At 41.1% G+C, this 21891-nt stretch overlaps 2 protein-coding genes across 4 annotated transcripts in view; one reads left to right on the forward strand and one right to left on the reverse strand.

The window, feature by feature from the left end:
* The window catches only part of trpn1 (transient receptor potential cation channel, subfamily N, member 1), a 44143-nt gene extending 28947 nt beyond the window's left edge, over nt 1–15196 (reverse strand). For both annotated transcript variants that reach the window (XR_006758974.1, XM_014142698.2), the window contains exons 1-14: nt 14750–15196; nt 14250–14351; nt 9570–9665; nt 7765–7878; nt 7261–7365; nt 5012–5110; nt 4695–4796; nt 4300–4401; nt 3587–3685; nt 3090–3290; nt 2812–2913; nt 2549–2647; nt 675–803; nt 195–323 (exon numbers count right to left, since the gene is read on the reverse strand). Coding sequence is in view for 1 of the 2 variants with exons in the window: in XM_014142698.2 (XP_013998173.2) it covers nt 195–323; nt 675–803; nt 2549–2647; nt 2812–2913; nt 3090–3290; nt 3587–3685; nt 4300–4401; nt 4695–4796; nt 5012–5110; nt 7261–7365; nt 7765–7878; nt 9570–9665; nt 14250–14351; nt 14750–14887 (1617 nt within the window). In the remaining variant the exon portion in view is untranslated. The remainder of the gene's footprint in view (nt 1–194; nt 324–674; nt 804–2548; nt 2648–2811; nt 2914–3089; nt 3291–3586; nt 3686–4299; nt 4402–4694; nt 4797–5011; nt 5111–7260; nt 7366–7764; nt 7879–9569; nt 9666–14249; nt 14352–14749) is intronic.
* Nucleotides 15197–15600: 404 nt separating this feature from the next.
* Nucleotides 15601–20352, forward strand: cfap20 (cilia and flagella associated protein 20). Of its 2 annotated transcripts, none has more exons than XM_014142699.2 (6): nt 15601–16040; nt 16538–16617; nt 16719–16830; nt 19237–19425; nt 19874–19984; nt 20214–20352. In XM_014142699.2, exons 1-6 carry the CDS (start codon nt 15957–15959, stop codon nt 20217–20219), a joined length of 582 nt encoding a protein of 193 aa, XP_013998174.1. In that variant the 5' UTR covers nt 15601–15956; the 3' UTR covers nt 20220–20352. The 2 variants fall into 2 exon arrangements, with proteins under 2 accessions (XP_013998174.1, XP_013998175.1); XM_014142700.2 differs by having other exon boundaries at nt 20217–20352.
* The last annotated feature ends 1539 nt before the right edge of the window (nt 20353–21891 follow it).

Raw genomic sequence — 21891 nt, forward strand, 5'->3', positions numbered from 1 at the left:
CTTGACATTTTTTGGGATTGTATTGTAGCGATCCTCCATAATATGATCCATGTTACAATTCCCACCAAGTTGTTTAACACTATCGGCACCATGCATAGGGTGTTTGTGGACAAATTAATAAAATGCTATAGCTATTGTTGACACAAAAATACAAAGATTCAAATCATGACATCAGACTGTTCCTTGTGCCATACCTCTCTGGTTGCTGCAGTGATGTCTGCGTCATATTCCATCAGAGTCTTGATAATGTGTACGTCTTCTCCTTCTCTGTGGACACTCTCCTTCTGCAGCTCAGCAGCCAAGTGCAACGATGTCTCCCCTTTCTGCAGTCACACAACAATAGAAGACTGGTACGTCAAAATCAAGAAATAAAGTGACATACAAAGAGGAGTTGGCAAAATTGCATGTGAAATGTAAATGGAAAATGGAAAAACATTTCTATAATAGAACAACAATCACAGTAATATTTCTATAATAGAACCGCTATCCCATCATCTGGTCCTGTGTGGCTCAGTCGGTAGAGCACGGCGCTTGCAACGTCAGAATGGCGGGTTTTAATCCCACTGGAACCACCCATATGAACATTTATGCACGCATGACTATAAGTCTCTTTGGATAAAAACTGTCTGTGAAATGGCATAAATGTTGATGATTATCATGAGTCATATTCTCACCCTATTCCCCTGGCTCACACAGCACTGGGCTTCCTCACGGCTTCTCTCACTGGTCAGATAGGTGAGAATATCCTCCACCACATGGGCATGACAGTGGCGCACAGCGACATGGAGAGGGTTCTCTCCAGCCTATGAATACAGAAACACACACATATATAAACACACACATGCATGCACATACAGTGCTTTCGGAAAGTATTAAGACCCCTTGACTTTCTCCATTTTGTTAGGTTACAGCCTTATTCTAAAATGGCTTAAATCGTTTTTTCCCCCTCATCAATCTACAAACAATACTCCATAAAAAACTGAAATATGACATTTACATAAGTATTCAGACCCTTTACTCAGTACTTTGTTGAAGCATCTTTGGCAGCAATTACAGCATTGAGTCTTCTTGGGTATGACACTACAAGCTTGGCACATCTCTATTTGGGGTGTTTCTCCCATTCTTCTCTGTAGATTCTCTCAAGCTCTGTCACGGTTGGATGGGCAGCATTGCTGCACAACTATTTTCAGGTCTCTCCAGAGATGTTCGATCGGGTTAAGGTCGGGCTCTGGATGGGCCACTCAAGGACATTCAGAGACTTGTCCTGAAGCCACTCCTGCATTGTCTTGGCAGTGTGCTTAGGGTCGTTATCCTGTTGGAAGGTGAACCTTCGCCCCAGTCTGAGGTCCTGAGTGCTCTGGAGCAGGTTTTCATCAAGGATCTTTCTGTACTTTGCTCCGTTCATCTTTGCCTCGACCCTGACTAGTCCTTGCCGCTGAAAATCATCCCCACAGCATGATGCTGCCGCCACCATGCTTCACCGTAGGGATGGTGTCAGGTTTCCTCCAGACGTGGTGCTTGGCATTCAGGCCAAAGAGTTCAATCTTGGTTTCATCAGACAAGAGAATCTTGTTTCTCATGGTCTGAGAGTCCTTTAGGTGCCTTTTGGAAAACTCCAAGCGGGCTGTCATGTGCCTTTTACTGAGTAGCGGCTTCCGTCTGGCCACTCTACCATAAAGGCCTGATTGGTGGAGTGCTGCAGAGATGGTTGTCCTTCTGGAAGTTTCTCCCATCTCCACAGAGGAACTCTGGAGCTCTGTCAGAGTGACCATCGGGTTCTTGGTCACCTCCCTGACCAAGGCCCTTCTCCCCCGAATGCTCAGTTTGGCGGGGTGGTCAGCTCTAGGAAGAGTCTTGGGAAGAGTCTTGGTGGTTCCAAATTTCTTCCATTTATGAATGATGGAGGCCACTGTGTTCTTGGGGACCTTCAACACTGCAGACATTTTTTTGGTACCCTTCCCCAGATGTGTGCCTTGACACAATCCTGTCTCAGAGCTCTACTGACAATTCCTTCGACCTCATGGCTTGGGTTTTGCTCTGACATGCTCTGTCAACTGTGGGACCTTATATTGACAGGTGTTTGCCTTTCCAAATCCTGTCCAATCAATTTAATTTACCACAGGTGGGCTCCAATCAAGTTGTAGAAACATCTTAAGGATGATAAATGGAAACAGGATGCACCTGAGCTCAATATCGAGTCTCATAGCAAAGGGTCTGTATACTTACGTAAATAAGGTATTTCTGTTTTATATTTGCAAAAATTTCAAAAAAACTGTTTTCTCTTTGTCATTATGGGGTATTGTGTGTAGATTGATGAGGATTTTTTGGGGATTGAATCCATTTAAGAATAAGGCTGCAACATAACAAAATGTGGAAAAGGTAAAGGGGTCTGAATACTTTCCAAAGCCACTGTACATACAGTACAACAACATGAAAAAAACACATACATGACCACAAAAAGGAAGTGTTTTAGACTACTGAAAGCGGGAAATAGACTCAATGTGTCATTGTTACACTGGTTAGACACAGAAAAGTGTTTCTACTTTACCTTAGATCTCCAGGTGAGGTCTCCTCCCTCCTCTTTCAGGGCTCTCATCATCCGCAGTCCACCGTGGCGAGCAGCAACATGCATTGCCGTCTCCCCATTCTGACAGAGCGAGAGAGAGAGAGAGAGAGAGAGAGAGAGACACAGACAGAGAAGCTGGAAGTTTATGTGGAACACAATCAAACAGCCTTGCTTTCAGATTCAGATAAGCCCTCTGATCTCATAAACCCACTCATCTCTGGCCACAGTGAAGGGAGAGCTCTAACCTCCTGCTCTGCGTTGACATCAGCCCCGCTCTTCAGCAGCATCTCAGCCACCTTTTCCCCCTCCTTCACTCTGGCAGCAATGTGCAGCGGGGTCTCCCGGGCCTTCATGCAGGGGCAGAGGGAGGACAAAGGCAGGGTAAAGGTTAGCAGCACATGCCAACAATAGCAGTTACTATGGTACAAAAACCATATTACTTTCCACACCATCGTCAAATATACAGCACAAATGAACAAATGTTGTATTGTGTATGTTTCTAGGACATAAGTGTATGTCTCACCTTGCCTCCATTGAGTTGGACCTGAGCCCCAAAGCCCAGTAGCATCTGCACCACGAGGGGCTTGCAGTTCTGCACAGCGATGTGTAGGCCCGTCAGGCCGTCTTTAGTGGTGGTGTCCACGTGTGCCCCCTTCAGGAGAAGAGACTTCACTACAGCCGTGTGACCTTGCTTGGCTGCAGCATGGAGACACATTGCACCTGACTGTGGAGGTGTGATGCCAGGGTATGATACATCAATTATAGGTAGGGTTCATTTGATAGGATACATTAAATAACATAGTAAGAAAGGATCATATATATATATATATATATATATATATATATATATATATATATATATATATATATAAAATGATGTATTCTAAATATTTGGATATTCTCATACAGTATCTGTACAATGCAGTGCATTCGAAGACGTGATACTCAAATACAATTTCAGGCCAGTGATTTATGCTACTTTTTTTTAAAGTGCCCATTGGACACCTGGACTTCCTGTACCTTATTGGGCATGTGCAGTGGGACCCCTTTCTTCAGGAAGGTGAGGGCGGTCTCTGGATGTCCACACTGGGAGGCTATATGCATCAGGGTGCTGCCATCCTAAGAGAAGACACTGTCATTTATATACAGTCTCTGGAAAACTGAACACTGGTTTTAGAAGGTCATACAAAGAGACAGAAACAAATGTGATATTTTTATAATTTGAGGGTCAAATGCTTGGGATTTCCAACTCTGACCTTTACATTATTCATGCTAATGACTACTACAGCTTCTATAGCCAGACACCATCACAGTAACTAATGACTACTACAGCTTCTATAGCCAGACACCATCACAGTAACTAATGACTACTACAGCTTCTATAGCCAGACACCATCACAGTAACTAATGACTACTACAGCTTCTATAGCCAGACACCATCACAGTAACTAATGACTACTACAGCTTCTATAGCCAGACACCATCACAGTAACTAATGACTACTACAGCTTCTATAGCCAGACACCATCACAGTAACTAATGACTACTACAGCTTCTATAGCCAGACACCATCACAGTAACTACAGTACCAACCAAACACAGATGTAATGTATATCTAACAACTGCCACAAGACTCATATACTTTATTATCTTAATCATGGTTCCATATGAGATCATAGTCCTATACTGTAACTGCACATATGGCTTGTTAAGATGTAGTGGTGGTAACCTACCCTAGTTCTGGCCAGGACATTGGACTTGAACTTCTCTGTGAGGACCTCCACCACGTTGGTGTGGCCACGCTCTGCAGCGATGTGCAGAGGTGACCTGTCCATCTGGAGGTTAGAGGTCAGATAATGTTATGGTGCACATGGCAAAAAACTATTGAAACTCACTGGTGGACTACAATATAATACATAATTGGGCCAGTTTCCCAGACACAGATGAACCCTGGTCTTGGATTAAGAGGCACTTTCAATGGAAAATCTCCATTGAGCATGCTTTTGATTAGGACTAGGCCTAATCATTGTCCGGAAAAAACCCGGCCTAAAACATGGCTGAAACAATGGGATTCAGAAGATAGGGTTTTTTGTATAATACAGTTGGGCTTCCATCCTTCCTCCCCCACCTTGTCAGTGATATTAGGGTTGGCCTTGCTCTGGTAGAACAGTTTCAGCAGCAGCACATCTCCCTCCCAGGCAGCTATGTGGAGAGGAGTCTGTCCTTCCTCCTGTCAGACAGGAAACAACAGATGTACAACTCTACAATAACCACATCCAATAGCTGTGCTAGATGTTTTTACTGTCTCCATACCAATGTCTTGTCTATTAAAGTTTACCAGAACAGAATGCAGTGCAAAGAACAGTATATTAACTTGGATTACTCATGCCTGTGATAGTCTTGTCTCCCTGTTTGCAAGGGGAAACTAATACACTGCCTACTCACATTTTGGATGTCTACATTGGCCCCATTCTCAATGAGGACCTTGGCCATCTCCAGGTCCGTTTTTCGGCAGCAGACATGGAGAGCTGCATCTCCACTCCCCTGAAGTACAGTATCAAACACATCATGTTGCACAGACTCACTTTGTTGCAATGTTTCTACACAGTAGCCTGGTCCCAGATCTTTTTGTGCTGTACTGCCAACTCCTACAGCTGTTGTCATGGCAAAGAATATAGGAGTTGGCAATACAGCACAAAGACATCTGGGACCAGGCTACCTATCAATGTGGACAGAATGGCCACTATATCCTCAGTTTCGAAGAAAAATGGTCAGCCAGATCTACTCTTTAACAATGTTCCCTCTCTCCCAGGCCAGCACGTTGCTGCCATATGTAATGTGTAAAAAAATCGATTTTAATAGTGAACATAATTACATTACAATCATTGTGCGTTGTGTCATAAACACCACATGTAAATAGAAAGGCCAGACCAAGCCTGTAAACCCCTGGAGGTGGAGCCCAGAACACAATCCTCAGAAGACACACGGGTCAGTAAATCACCCAAACAAGAAATGATAAAAAACTGAAAAACACTAAAAACATATTAAACACCCCGATAAAGTGGTTTGGGAGATTTGCACAGATTTTCCTTTAAAACTGGGCTCTTTTTCTGTAAGTGCTCGGTTAACCTATTATCCCATTTTCACCATGACTTATTACAAGGCTAGCCACAATTGGAAACATGCTCCTACTTTGGGCTGTATTACCAAGTCATGGTTTAATATGTCACAGAGAGCAGTTTAATAGTGCCATTAGAGCATGAAGGGAGGGAGGGAATCAAAAGACTGGTGTCATATGACATAATGTTATAAACACTAGACTGGTGTTATGTGACATAATGTTATAAACACTAGACTAGTGTTATGTGACAATGTTATAAACACTAGACTGGTGTTATGTGACATAGTGTTATAAACACTAGACTGGTGTTATGTGACATAATGTTATAAACACTAGACTGGTGTTATGTGACGTAATGTTATAAACACTAGACTGGTGTTATGTGACATAGTGTTATAAACACTAGACTGGTGTTATGTGACATAATGTTATAAACACTAGACTGGTGTTATGTGACATAATGTTATAAACACTAGACTGGTGTTATGTGACATAATGTTATAAACACTAGACTGGTGTTATGTGACATAATGTTATAAACACTAGACTGGTGTTATGTGACATAATGTTATAAACACTAGACTGGTGTTATGTGACATAATGTTATAAACACTAGACTGGTGTTATGTGACATAATGTTATAAACACTAGACTGGTGTTATGTGACATAGTGTTATAAACACTAGACTGGTGTTATGTGACATAGTGTTATAAACACTAGACTGGTGTTATGTGACATAGTGTTATACATGCTAGACTGGTGTTATGTGACATAGTGTTATAAACACTTGACTGGTGTTATGTGACATAGTGTTATAAACACTAGACTGGTGTTATGTGACATAATGTTATAAACACTAGACTGGTGTTATGTGACATAATGTTATAAACACTAGACTGGTGTTATGTGACTGTGTTATAAACACTAGACTGGTGTTATGTGACATAATGTTATAAACACTAGACTGGTGTTATGTGACATAATGTTATAAACACTAGACTGGTGTTATGTGACATAGTGTTATAAACACTAGACTGGTGTTATGTGACATAGTGTTATAAACACTAGACTGGTGTTATGTGACATAGTGTTATACATGCTAGACTGGTGTTATGTGACATAGTGTTATAAACACTTGACTGGTGTTATGTGACATAGTGTTATAAACACTAGACTGGTGTTATGTGACATAGTGTTATACATACTAGACTGGTGTTATGTGACATAATGTTATAAACACTAGACTGGTGTTATGTGACATGCTTGGGTGTATCCAACGCACTTCTGTACTTTGATTGTTTGTAAAGTACACGATAAGTTGTACATTTTGGGCCAATGCATATATTTTGGTCTAACCTAATATCAAATTAATTTTGATTTATGTAACTGTCCATTCATTTTACCTACACAGATTTCCTATCCAGAGCTTCTAACTTATTTTAAAACCTTAACCTTTACTTTAATATTTGACAAAAAACATTAGGTAGCTATTATTATGAATGCTATATATACAGTATAGTTCTTATTCCTAAATGAAACCATGTAACCCCAGACACCTTAGTTGGCTCTTACTGTTTTCTGAGCCCTAAGCTGAGGCTCAGCTAGAGTTCCAAGGAGCTCCCTAACGATTCCAACATTCCCGGCTTCGACGGCTAAGAGCAGTGGAATGCAGCCATCCTGGACACAGACACAAAGAGATGGAAACAATGACTGTCTGTGAGCTGCAACCCAGCACAGTCAAGAGCCAGAAAATCTCCTCAGGGTAAAGATAATATACTGTGAAAATCAGTGGGTGCATCTGAAATGGCACCCTATTCCCTATATAGTGCACTGCTTTTGACCATGGTCCATAGGCAGGGCCCATAGGGCTCTGGTCAAAAGTAGTGCACTATATAGGGAATAGAGTGCCACTTGGGACACAGCCTGTGCTTAGCTTATATATGCAGCACAGTCGGTTATTCCAGTCATTCGAGACCACACAGTAATACATTTGATTGACGGATGAGGTGAGAAGTGATGGATGAGAGGGCGGAGAAGAGTGCGTCCCGCTGCGGTATCATGTGGCAGATACCCTACCTTGTCTGGTACGAGCCGGGCCTCTTTGCTGGAGAATTTGAGCAGTGTCTGGATGGTACCGAGGGATGGGGTAGCTCGGGAGGCAGCAAAGTGGAGAGGCAGCTGGTCCTTGGGCTGGTATAATGAAGAAAAGAGGACAGAATGAGGGATATGGTTGCAGGTTAGTGTTTTTTTGTCAAGAATCTTGTTCTGGAGGGAGCACTACAGAGTGGTCACTAGCTGGCACAGCCATAAAGTCCTAAAATCTGATTTTAAACCTAACACTAACACTAACCTTAACCATAACCTTAACCACACTGCTAACCATAATGCCTAACCCTAACCTTAAAGTAAGACCAAAAAGTTCATTTGTGTTTTCATGACTTTTTACAATATAGCCAAGTTTGACTTTGCAGCTACCCCATCTAGTGGAATTTGCTCAGGTCTGCCTCCAAGGCAAGACGTATGACAATAAACGTCAACCTGCGATATGGCTAGGAATGTGTTTTGGTGATGTAGCCAAAATCCATGTCAAAGATGCGTCTGAGTCCAACACATTTTGTCCACTTGATTAATTATTTATCTAAACATCATCATCTTGGCATTTTTTTGGATCACACTGGGGGATTATTCAGTTCGGTTCACAGTTTCTGTATTTTTGTCTGTATGGGAAACAGCTGATTATTTTGACTGCACTTTTCCCACCACTAGTTTCCTTAGAGAGTCCAGGATTGTCAGCACCCTTGGGAATATGGGTCTGTACGATGGCTGTGAGCCAAGAACCACCATGGCTCTTTTCTTCCTCTGGAGATTACCTCAAGCACATTTCTCTCTTTCTTTATTTCTCTCTGTTTCTCTCTCTCCCTCTCACTCTCTCACTTTCTCCCACTATCTCTCTCTCTCTCTCTCTCTCTCTCTCTCTCTCTCTCTCTCTCTCTCTCTCTCTCTCTCTCTCACACTCTCTCACTTTCTCTCTCTCTCTCTCACACTCACACTCTCTCACTTCTTTCTCTCTCTCTCTCTCTCTCTCTCTCTCACACTCTCTCACTTTCTTTCTCTCTCTTCCTCTCGCTCCCTCTCTCTCACTCACACTCTCTCACTTTCTTTCTTTCTTTCTTTCTTTCTTTCTTTCTTTCTTTCTTTCTTTCTTTCTTTCTTTCTTTCTTTCTTTCTTTCTTTCTTTCTTTCTCTCTTTCTTTCTTTCTTTCTTTCTTTCTCTCTCTCTCTCTCTCTCTCTCTCTCTCTCTCTCTCTCTCACTCTCGCTCCCTCTCTTTCACTCTCTCACACTCACACTCTCTCACTTTCTCTCTGTCTCTCTCTCACTTTATGTAAAATCATCTTTTCATGCTGTATAGTGTTGGCTGAGTTGGGCCTCTGCTTAACAGAAACTATGAATACCTGCAGATGTTTGTATGGGCAGACATTGCTATAACAAACCACCTTATAGATTAGTCATCAAAACCCCACTAGACAGTTTGATCCTATTGAAGATACCAGGCTATCATTTGTGTCCTCTAAGCCCATAGTGGTTCCTGTCCATCAGACAGACTCAGGATGTCATAACAGGTCAGCTCGGCCAAAACTTACACAAATAATAGCAGTTTTCAGTTACCACTGAGGAGAAAAAAGGGCCAAGTAAGCCAAACCACAGGCCTGTTTAGAAATGCTATCCTCTCTGGGCTGTCCTTAGCACAATGTCTGGGGGAATAGGTTTGGAGGTAAAAGTAGAAGGGTGAGATTGAGAATGGAATAGAATAAAATAAAATGTATTCAATATAGAATAAAGAATACAAAGAGGCTTACACTGGGGCTAGAGACAACCTACCCCTCCTAGTGAGTCAGGATCTGCCTTTCTGACCAGGAGCTTCACAATGTCTTCCTTGGAGTGTGCTGCAGCTACATGCAATGCAGTCCTGCCATCCTATAGGACACAAACAGAGAGACTACATAGTCAATTCTGGCCGAACATAATATCATTATTGCAGATTGATGATTAGCTCAGACTGCGCGCACACACACACACACACACACACACACACACACACACACACACACACACACACACACACACACACACACACACACACACACACACACACACACACACACACACACACACACACACACACACACACACCACCCTAATTTGCATTTAAGATCATGCCAGGTCTCAGTAAATATTATCCTTCCATTGTGCAGTCTGACTTAATGTATGATTGAAGTATGATGATCAGTCTATAATGTGATTCAGAGTTGCTCAAACGAGTGCAGATGTGGTTGCAGCCACCAATCCATCAGTCTGGGATTACAGTTTTTCTATGAGGGAAGCATTTTTTACCCATGCTGCTTTGTGGAGTAATGTATAACGTCTGTAACCTCACATTGAGGCACACCACAGAGAAAATCCTTAGGACAGTCTGCAACCCGGCCATGAGATATTTCACAAGCCACCTATCATTTTTATATTTTTATTATCAAATGTTTTACTTCTGTCCAAATCTGAAATGTAAGTGCTCTGTTGGGGTGCAACAATAGCCTTGTTTGAGAGTAAATACCAATACTTACCGAGTTGGAAAGGACTCCAATGAGGCCATGCCAACAAAAAGAAGGAGAGGAGGAGCAGTGTGAAAGCTAGCTACGTGTACACTCTTACAAAAAACGTTCCAAAAGGGTCCTGCAGCTGTCCCCATTGGATAACCCTTTTTGGTTCCAGGTAGAACCCTTTTTGGTTCCATGTAAAACCCTCTGTGGAAAGGGTTCTACCTGGAGCCAAAAGGGGTTCTTCAAAGGGTTCTCCTATGGGAACAACCAAAGAACCCTTTTTGGTTCTAGATGGCCCTTTTTTTTCTAAGAGTGTATGTATGATGATCTACAAAATACATCCTCTCTCTAACTGAAGAGACCCAGTAAAAATACTTCTTGGCTCCACATAAAAAAATGCATATTGTAGCAAGCTTATTAAAGTATTAAAGTATGTTTGGAAACACACAACTTGTCAAACAGTGTGGAAAAAATTGACAGCATGACTGATTTTCTACCAGTGCCATAATTCATATAGAGTAAATTCTTTGTTACACACCAGCGCAATGGTGAGAAGCTAAATAGTCTATATAAAGGACAGAACGACTCAATAATGAATAAGAACTATCTTTGAACTAACATAAAGAATGGCCAGAAAATGACAGGATAAAAACAAAGATTTTAGGAAGTGACACAGAGACTGTAAAAAGTGAACTGTGGGACAGCCCTTCTCTCATTAAAGAGTCTGTAACCTCACATTCCTGCTCTCCAGAGTCTACGTATTCCGACTGACACAAGTAGTCCGTCTCTCTCTCTCTGTTAATAACCTCTCTGGCTTCCTCCTCATCCATTGGCTACACAGTATTCCAGAAGCACCGCAGCGCGGGAACACGCTGGCATGTTCAGACACACACACACACACACACACACACACACACACACACACACACACACACACACACACACACACACACACACACACACACACACACACACACACACACACACACACACACACACGTTGGCATGGTCAGACGTTGCATTCTGCCACCCCAACGGGACGAGACTGCCAAACCCCGAGAGAAACCCTCTCAGATCAGACGTTCTCGGCTGGCTCTCTGGCTCTCTGGCTCTCTGGCCTCAGACAAACGGCTCTAAATCATTCCAGACAGGGCTGTGGGCTGTGCACATCTGCACACACTACTGCAAGGGACAAGGGATTAATGTCTCAGCACACACAGTGTTTACTGGACCGACTAGGACAAACCATTTATTAAGTCTCTGCTTACAGATGTACTATCTTAATTTGATCACTCTGTTGTCACAGAATAATGCAGGTAATGCAAATTGTAGTGTATTCAAGGTTTAAAAAACCCTTCGAAAGTTTGTAATTTCCAGTTTAAAAAGTCAGAATTGATTTATCCTATCTAAAAATGTATCAACCCCTACAAAAATTTAAATTAATTATAATGGATAATTCACATTTCCTGTTGCTGCAGGATAATTGTCCTGCTGTGAGAAACTGTTCAAATTAAGATAGCATGGGGCTCTGGTCAAGATGTCAAGATGTGTAAATAAATAATGAGTCAATTGTGCAAATATTAGACTCAGATGCTATTTGGACCATCAACTTTTTGGGCTACATTGCCAAATACATTATGCCAAGATATTAAGCATTTAAAAAAAGTTTAAAATGAACAAAAATAAGTTGAATAAAAGTAATCCTGCAGTCCTACAGGAAATGTGATCTTTGTTTTGGCCTAGCCATGCTGGCTGCAGACTAGGCCTACTGTGCAAAGTGAGAATGATAGTAATGTACTGTATTCCAATTGCAGAATATGCCTACCAATATATCTATCACTATATCTACCAATATATCTACCAATATGTCTACCAATATGTCTATCACTATATCTACCAATATGTCTACCAATATATCTACCCATATATCTATCAATATGTCTACCAATATATCTACCAATATATCTACCAATGATTAATGTTTTAAGTGGCTTCACTAGATACAATGAAAATAAATTGCTACAGGCTTAAATCCAGACTTCTGGTGGTTTTGTGCATAGAGTGGAGAGATTGCATTTGCACACCATTAAATTCCCCCATAAGTCATAAGTCAGTAAGGGTTTCCATGGATTGTAGGTTTGAGCTGAAGTGGAAACATTAGGGTAGAACAGCAACAATAGACTACAATCATAAACTATAACGCATCAAATGAAAATATGAAATGAACTGAACCCGGGAGCAAATTTATCGGAAAATACAACACTTGAGCTCATACTAAATAGAAACATGCCCGGGACTTTACAATGGAGACTATGATGCATACAGTAAACCTTTATAATGATTCATAATTTCCTATTTTTCCCTATGGTAAGCTACAGCTAATTATGTCTTGCTCGGTCAGCCATCTGGGCAGCAAAGGTCTATAAAAGAGCCTTTGATTATCTCTTATGGCTGGTTAAAGTCATGGCTACTGCCACTGGCAGCCTGGCATAGCACATGAGTAACCCTGAAGTCTGCAATCAGGCTAAACACAATGAATGGCCAACAATGAAACACTTGCAAATCCTGATTGACTAAGTTTATTGAGGGGTGAAATTGTTAGGCATCAGTCAGTCTTAGCCTGATCCCAGATCTGTCTGCGCTATTTACCTAAGGAATCGGCAAGAGGATAAACAAAATGTTCTTTAAAAAAACAAATAACCTAATAAAAGCATCATGTTTACTTTTTCCCACAAGAAAGAATGTGTTTTTCTGCTGATTACTCAGCCTGATCCCAGATCTGTCTATGGTGTTTACCATAGGAGTGGACAAGACGGCAGACAAATCTGTAATCAGGCTAAGTAATCAGCAGAAAAACCCATTCTGTCTTTGGGAAAAAGTCAACAGGATGCTTAAAATAAAAGCTTTAAATAAACAACAAAATTGTGTAGCCTACATCATCCTAATTCCAAAGAGTTAATATTGCCATATAAAGCAGTATTGTATGTGGACGCTGTGGGAAGGGCAGTCTACTTTCCTAAACAAGCTTTAAAAAATGTCACCCAATAAAGGAACAATTCCCACTGTCAGTAGGCCTATGGTATTTTTAGATATTCAACTGCTTTTGTGCTCAATCTGCTTCAATGCTCAAGATTTCATAGATTTTTACTGCCTATCACAGCTGCTGTACACGTGACATCATTTATTTTATAGTGAACATGGGGAGAAAAACACCTACTGAAATGATTAGTCTGTCTAGTTATGTCACCACTTTATGGCAGTGTGCGTTATTTAATAAGGGAGGCTGCAGATATTATATCACACATTCTGGAGGTTCCTACTATCCCTGTTCCACCACAAAAATAAAATGTGTGAAAAAATGTAATTTTCCAAAAGTTTGGCTATTCATGAGGAGATATAGAACACCAAATTATTGTTTTGTCATTCTCATCATTGTGTTGTTTTGATTGTGACTCGCTGTGCCCAGCTGGGTCATAAATGCAATAGAATAGGACCCAGAAGAGATGCCTAGTGAGTGTCTCTACTGTAAAGGTCAGTGCCGCCAGTACGCCCACTCCTCTGCCAACAACCTTTAGCTCAGAAGCAACCCTGATCTACCCCACAGATAGAGTTCTAATAGCAATACCACCAATTCTATTCCTATGATCTACCCCATTACCCACTAGTCCTCTGCACTACCCTCGTGTCCAGTTAGAATGAGAATAGTGGTGCATACTTACATAGTTGTTTCTTAATATGTAGCCTGGAAATAAACTTGGGAGTCATCCTGCAATGTAATTTTACAATGAGTTTATCACGGTGTTACGGTATATGCTTACAGCAGTCGAATTGCTGCCCTTGGATCAGTCCATCATCGTTATGGTATATGCTTACAGCAGTCGGAAACAATCCGACTGCTGCCCTTGGATCAGTCCATCATCATCCTCATCATCATTAACACTTTCCAGTTTGAGTAATTTCTTACCTTTGTCCTTTCACTAGGGCTGCCTCCTAACTCCAGTAGTCTGTCTACTGCAGACAGGCGGTTCTCCCTCACTGCAATCATCAGGAGACTGAAGCCAGACTCCTGGAAAAGAGAAGAATCAACCATATCTATCTCATTAGCTGACTCAATAGTATCAAATAGCTATCCACCAACATTTCATAATTCAAATAAATTATTTGATATGCTTGAAATAAAAATGTTGCATATATTTTTTCCCCAAAAAATTATGTTGGCAAATTATGCTGGTTTTAAGATACTAATAATCATATCTTTCTTTATAGCCCACAAATATGTGTAGGCTATAAATATATATATATATATAAATTAATAGCCCAAATATATTTGATTAACATTAAGCTAATTGTATGTATTGACTTTACCGAAGTCCCACCCTTCATTACATATCATACAGATGCACATCATAATAATAAACCGGTAAAAAACCCAGTTTATTTAAAAAAACAACCACAACCATTTACCTCATCGATTACGGTCAGTTCTGGGTCTCCCTTGTCCAACCCTTTGATTGTCTGCTCGAGCGCAATCCATTCACCCTTCAGAGACAGCTGCAAGAGTCGCTGGCTGGACCCAGAGTTGACTGAACATGTCTCAGACATCTTTTACATAGGCTACCATTCGTTTTTTAAATGCACAATTTACACTAGTACATCTAATGAGAATATTGTTTTTTCTTATTGCGCGTGGTTAAAAGCTATGTCCTCGTGGCAGGTGTAATTCGAAATTAGCATTCTGATTGTAGAATGTGTGCTTCAAGTTTCCCCGTCTTTGTATGAGGTATAATAACCAGCATTCCGTTAACTCCAACATGGGAAAATCCACCGCCCCTATCCACCACTAGTTAAACTTTTATAACTCCGCCTTTGTGCTCTTGTTACCTTGGATTCGTCTGTAGACTAGCCAAGAACCCCACTTTTCCCTCTATTTTGTAGGCTAAACATGATGATTATGACCATAGAGCTCTGATAGGCCTACGCGCTTTAGTAAACTCCTTTTGGTAGTTTACTGTTCCTCCTCCATTTCCTCATCCTCATCCTGTGTCTGTGTTAGTAGAACACATACTTAACCTTCACCTGTGATTAGAAGAATACATCATTTGTTTTATTTCATGGCTAATACAAAAAAAACAATAAGCATTGTTTATTCAGAGGTTGCAATAATTTTTTGTTGGGGGGGTGACACGGTGTTACAATGTTGCAATAATCTTTGTAGAAATTGGCATGGTGATACAGTCATTGAGCTATATTATAAGGTTACAATGTTGCAAACCATCATCAGTTATCCCCGCCAAAGCTTTGTGTTACCATAGTAACTGATATGCGTCAACAATTAAGTCCTAAGTGAAACGCCTTGCGTTTCATAGCAACTCAAAAATAGCAGAAGGGGAGACAGCGAACAAGGGCATTGTTCATATTGCTGGAGATAGACAGTGGGGCTGGACGGCATACTTTATTACTAGTAACATTGAGGGGTTTCTGAAGTTCCTTTTCATGTAAGACGCTTTTCTTTTTTGTCGTTTGGCTAGGCGGAACGCATGACCATTATTTTGTGCCACACGGAACTTGAAGTTGAGGCAAAAGATCAATCAAGTAAACTAAAGTAACATCAGCAACAAGTAACGTTACTAGTAACAACAGATGTGGATGAGACGGTGTTATAAACGCGCAAATGTTTAAAAACACCTTTCAAAGTGGATTCCTATCTATCTTGTATAGCATTGGGAGCAAACCTCTTCAGATATGGGATAAAAAGGTAAGCAACGACTTACACAAGCCTACGCATAAATTAGCTTGCTAACTAGCAAATTTGACATCGGCTTGCTAGCTAGGTAGCTAAAGAGCAGGGCTTGGTATGGTGCTAAGCTCCAGGGAGCAAGCAACTAACGTTAGCCATCTAACTAACCAGCTTACTCATGACAATGGCAATAGAAACCTATAAGCTAGTTTGCTAACGTTAGCTGGTTTTGTGTTCCTCAAACTGCCCTGTGTTTAGCTAGCACTAGGACGTCTTGTTTTAGCTCAGATTTGACAGCAATGTTACAGTATTGTCATAATCATACTGTCTTAATCAAGGCTTAGCTAGCAAGCTAACGTTTGTTTATTAGCTTGGTTAGATATCCATTAGTTCTCCAGGGCTTCCCTTATTTTCCTGGGTTCACATTCAATAATCACACACATTTCTTAAAAGTAGTAACGTTAGCTAGTACAAGCTAGCTAACCCATTACAAACGGTTGCTTGTGCTGTTACAGGTCAGGAACGGCCATATAAAGCGGATTACAGACAACGATATTCAGTCGCTGGTGCTTGAAGTGGAGGGTACAAATGTCAGGTAAGCTTGTTCCATCTTCATAGCCCGTTTTGGCAGGTCTGCTGTTTGTGCATCTCTTCTTTAGTCAACTACATCCAACCATGTGTCCTTAAATTCAACAGCACAACCTACATCACTTGTCCGGCAGACCCGAAGAAGACACTTGGCATCAAACTCCCGTTTTTGGTTATGATCATAAAGAATTTGAAGAAGTATTTCACCTTTGAAGTCCAGGTAGGTTATCATCCAAGTCAACAATCAGAGCCATTGCATCTGTACAATCATGAAAGCTGTGCTTTATTGTATTATAATTATTTTAATCAAGTCTTAATAGGTTTCCGTTAGCCGGTAATAGACTGCTTTTGTCAGATGCAATTTTTTTGGGAAAAGCGATAAATAACATTTGCTGCTGGTCAATTGTCCAGGAGAATAAGAAAAAATCCCATTGCAAAATAATCATTTATCTTATTCATTGATGTAAATACCAGTCGATATAAATACATTTGACTGGTCATGCTTATCAGTCTATAGATTAATTTGCATCATTTTGTGGAATTAAATTGGCGGGTGTGTACAGTATTTGTATGCATATTATATTTGTATGCATATTATTTATCACATGCTTACAGCATACAGATATACAGTGGGGGAAAAAAGTATTTGATCCCCTGCTGATTTTGTACGTTTGCCCACTTACAAAGAAATGATCAGTCTATAATTTTAATAGTAGGTTTATTTGAACAGTGAGAGACAGAATAACAACAAAAATATCCAGAAAAACGCATCTCAAAAATGTTATAAATTGATTTGCATTTTAATGAGGGAAATAAGTATTTGACCCCCTCTCAATCAGAAAGATTTCTGGCTCCCAGGCGTCTTTTATACAGGTAACGAGCTGAGATTAGGAGCACACTCTTAAAGGGAGTGCTCCTTACCGCAGCTTGTTACCTGTAAAAAATACACCTGTCCACAGAAGCAATCAATCAGATTCCAAACTCTCCACCATGGCCAAGACCAAAGAGCTCTCCAAGGATGTCAGGGACAAGATTGTAGACCTACACAAGGCTGGAATGGGCTACAAGACCATCGCCAAGCAGCTTGGTGAGAAGGTGACAACATTTGGTGCGATTATTCGCAAATGGAAGAAACACAAAAGAACTGTCAATGTCCCTCGGCCTGGGGCTCCATGCAAGATCTCACCTCGTGGAGTTGCAATGATCATGAGAACGGTGAGGAATCAGCCCAGACCTACACGGGAGGATCTTGTCAATGATCTCAAGGCAGCTGGGACCATAGTCACCAAGAAAACAATTGGTAACACACTACGCCGTGAAGGACTGAAATCCTGCAGCGCCCGCAAGGTCCCCCTGCTCAAGAATACATATGCATGCCCGTCTGAAGTTTGCCAATGAACATCTGAATGACTCAGAGGACAACTGGTGAAAGTTGTGGTCAGATGAGACCAAAATGGAGCTCTTTGACATCAACTCAACTCGCCGTGTTTGGAGGAGGAGGAATGCTGCCTATGACCCCAAGAACACCATCTCCACCGTCAAACATGGAGGTGGAAACATTATGCTTTGGGGGTGTTTTTCTGCTAAGGGGACAGGACAACTTCACCGCATCAAAGGGACGATGGACGGGGCCATGTACCGTCAAATCTTGGGTGAGAACCTCCTTCCCTCAGCCAGGGCTATGAAAATGGGTCGTGGATGGGTATTCCAGCATGACAATGACCCAAAACACACGGCCAAGGCAACAAAGGAGTGGCTCAAGAAGAAGCACATTAAGGTCCTGGAGTGGCCTAGCCAGTCTCCAGACCTTAATCACATAGAACATCTGTGGAGGGAGCTGAAGGTTCGAGTTGCCAAATGTCAGCCTCGAAACCTTAATGACTTGGAGAAGATCTGCAAAGAGGAGTGGGACAAAATCCCTCCTGAGATGTGTGCAAACCTGGTGGCCAACTACAAGAAACGTCTGATCTCTGTGATTGCCAACAAGGGTTTTGCCACCAAGTACTAAGTCATGTTTTGCAGAGGGGTCAAATACTTATTTCCCTCATTAAAATGCAAATCATTTTATAACATTTTTGACATGCGTTTTTCTGGATTTTTTTGTTGTTATTCTTCTGTCTCTCACTGTTCAAATAAACCTACTATTAAAATTATAGACTGATCATTTCTTTGTAAGTGGGCAAACGTACAAAATCAGCAGGGGATCAAATACTTTTTCCCCCACTGTAGCGCCTTTGAGTGGAAAATATGTCAGATATTGCAAGAGCTACTGCTGAAGCATCTTGTGATTCTTTCAAGACAACTGGGAACTCTGAAAAATACGAGTTCAAATCATGTCAGTGATCTTCAGGTCGGAAAGTCGGAGCTCTAGGCCCAAGTTCCTGAGTTGGAATTCCGAGTTAGATGACCGGTCAAAACTATTTTTCCCAGTCAGAGCTTTTTTATTTTTTCCCAGTTCCCAGAACGCACTGAAGTCGGAGGTTGGATATTTCAGAGTTCCCAGTTGTTTTGAATGCGGCATCAAACGCCAATGGAAGGCTGGCTTCATCAGTGCATCACACACAACTTTGCAAGGAGCTGGAGGCAGTATGCAGTTTGAAACCTGAAAGTTTTAATACAATCCCAGGTGTTGGATGACAAGAATGTGAGGAGGCGGTTCCGGGCCAGTAACTACCAGAGCACCACTCGGGTGAAACCCTTCATCTGTACCATGCCCATGAGGCTGGACGACGGCTGGAACCAGATCCAGTTTAACCTGTCTGACTTCACACGGCGGGCCTATGGCACCAACTACATCGAGACACTCCGCGTACAGGTCAGTCAGAAAGGCTCATGGACCAGGGTAGGGTCATGGTCCAAGATGCAATCGGATCTCTTACCTAGTCTGGTCCCAGATCTTTGTGCTGCCTTGCCGACTCTTATGGTCATTGCCATGGCAAGTTTGGTGACCATAGGAGTTGGTGAGACAGCACACACAGATCTGGGACCAGGCTAGCTCTTACATCAAATGTGTGTGGAGGAATAATAAGATACTGAACTCATTGTTACTGTAATACACACTTTGACACCCCATTTTTAAAGTAATTTTGGTGATTGTTAGTGAAATGGTAGAAATGTTGGTCCATTATTTCTACAATGTTTCTATTTGGTCTTAGTCATTTTAATGTATATTGAGTTCTCTCCCCCACGCTTTAAAATATCAGTAAGGGTATGTTCTGGACAAGATACGATATTGCAATACCTTGCCTGTGTTTTTGTTCCAGATCCATGCAAACTGCCGCATACGGAGAGTGTACTTCTCTGACAGACTGTACTCAGAAGATGAGCTCCCTGCGGAGTTCAAACTTTATCTACCCGTTCAGAACAAAGCAAAGGTGAGTACAAATAATGTCCATGCCAGTTGTCATATAGGCTTACAGCTCAGACTGTTTCTCCCTATTCCTTTTATAGTGCACTACTTTTGACCAAGGCCCATAGAGCAAAAGTAGTGCACTATATAGGGATACAAACACTGTCTCGTATGCATCTCAAAGAATGAGCAAGATCTGTCAAAGTACAATATCTGTTGCAGTTCTTGTAGCTAATTGACACGTTTCTTTCCAGCAGTAAGGCAGCTGAATCGATTCTCCTCCCCATTCCAGATGTGAATATTATATTTGCAGATAGTCTACATTTGTTGTAATGTTTTTGCTTTGGAACCATGCGATTGTTTTCTCTGCACAATAAACATTTTGTATGCACAGTTTTTTTGTTTAGCATGAACATCTGCAATTCTGAGAAAACCCTCAGAATGATTGACAAGCACTGGTCAGTGTAAGCTCATGGTTATTACATACAAGAAAACAAATAGCCAGGTTCCAGTTCCACAGGCAGGATTTTATTTAACTTGTGCAGTGACAGCATCTGTTACAAAACTCTTAGCACAGAGAACATGAAAGAAACATAAAACACACGCCATGTTCTGAAACAGTCTCCTAAGTGATAGGAGCCGCATGGAAAACAACGTGCCCTCACCTACTTACCCAATCTGACTGTGCTGGGAAAATGTCACCTGCTAGATGGGACTTAAATTAGATTACAATATTTATCAAATGTCACATGTTGAGGCTTTAAAAATACCTATTACCTGCCCATCAAACACACTTGGGTTGAAATTGTAAATTAACAAAATAATACATTCTGTTTTAACTTGGTGAGGATAGAAGCATATTATTTCTTACAACTGTCCTGAATGAAAATAACATGTACAAAAACAAACTGAAGTCACGCAATATTTATTTCCTACAACACATGACAATAGAAGCCGGAGGAAAAAAATACTAAGCACTTTGGAGTAAGTAAAACAAGTGAAATGCAGGCTCGATTTGGTTTGTGGCTCATGTAGAGATGTCAGGCACCAGTAAGATATTTGCTGAAGAAAAGCATGTATAGACATGTCATATTGAAACTAGATGAGTTCAATGAACCTTTGTCACGAGTATACTTGAAGTGCAAATATAAATGCATACTGTGTTTGTTACTGTTTGGATCACCATTTATTTATAATGAGATGTCTATTGGCAAATAAAACACCCAACTTATTTTACGAGGACCATGTTCCTTTAGCGGATACATTCAAAGAGCACTAATTTCTTGGAAAACACCATGCATTTTAGTGCAAACAGATTAAAGGGATAGTTCACCCAAACATTTAACTGGTTATTACTGCAGCCACATGAAATACACAACTTAATACTCAGATCATGAAATAATCAAAGCCATGATAAACAGCATATCGATAGGTGTACAGTACCAGTCAATTTTGGACACCTACTCATTTCAGGGTTTTTATTTTTACTACATTGTTGAATAATGGTGAAGACATCTAAACTATGGAATAACGTAGTAACCAAAAAAAGTGTTAATATATTTGAAATATGTTATGAGATTCTTCAAAGTAGCCACCCTTTGCCTTGACAGCTTTGCACACTTCGCATTCTCTCAACCAGCTTCATGAGGTAGTCACCTGGAATGCATTTCAATTAACAGGTGTGCATGGTTAAAAGTTAAAGAAATTCTGCAAAGAAACCACTAAAGGACACCAATAAGAAGAAGAGGCTTGCTTGGGTGAAGCATGGAGGTGGTGGTGTGATGGTGCTTTGCGGGTGAAACCGTCTGATTTATTTAGAATTCAAGGCACACTTAACCAGCATTGCTACCACTGAATTCTGCAGCGATATACCATCCCATCTGATTTGCGCTTAGTGGGACTATCATTTGTTTTTCGAGAGGACAATGACCT

This window comes from Salmo salar, chromosome ssa14 (assembly GCF_905237065.1).
Source record: "Salmo salar chromosome ssa14, Ssal_v3.1, whole genome shotgun sequence".
In the NCBI taxonomy this organism is placed as follows: domain Eukaryota; kingdom Metazoa; phylum Chordata; class Actinopteri; order Salmoniformes; family Salmonidae; genus Salmo; species Salmo salar.

Bases quoted from the DNA above. Each gene is read 5' to 3' on its own strand.
- cfap20 (XM_014142699.2), top strand. From the start codon at position 15,957: ATGTTTAAAAACACCTTTCAAAGTGGATTCCTATCTATCTTGTATAGC. The intron at 16,618-16,718 runs GTAAGCTTGTTC...TAAATTCAACAG, and splicing joins GTGGAGGGTACAAATGTCAG to CACAACCTACATCACTTGTC. The intron at 19,426-19,873 runs GTCAGTCAGAAA...TTTTTGTTCCAG, and splicing joins TCGAGACACTCCGCGTACAG to ATCCATGCAAACTGCCGCAT.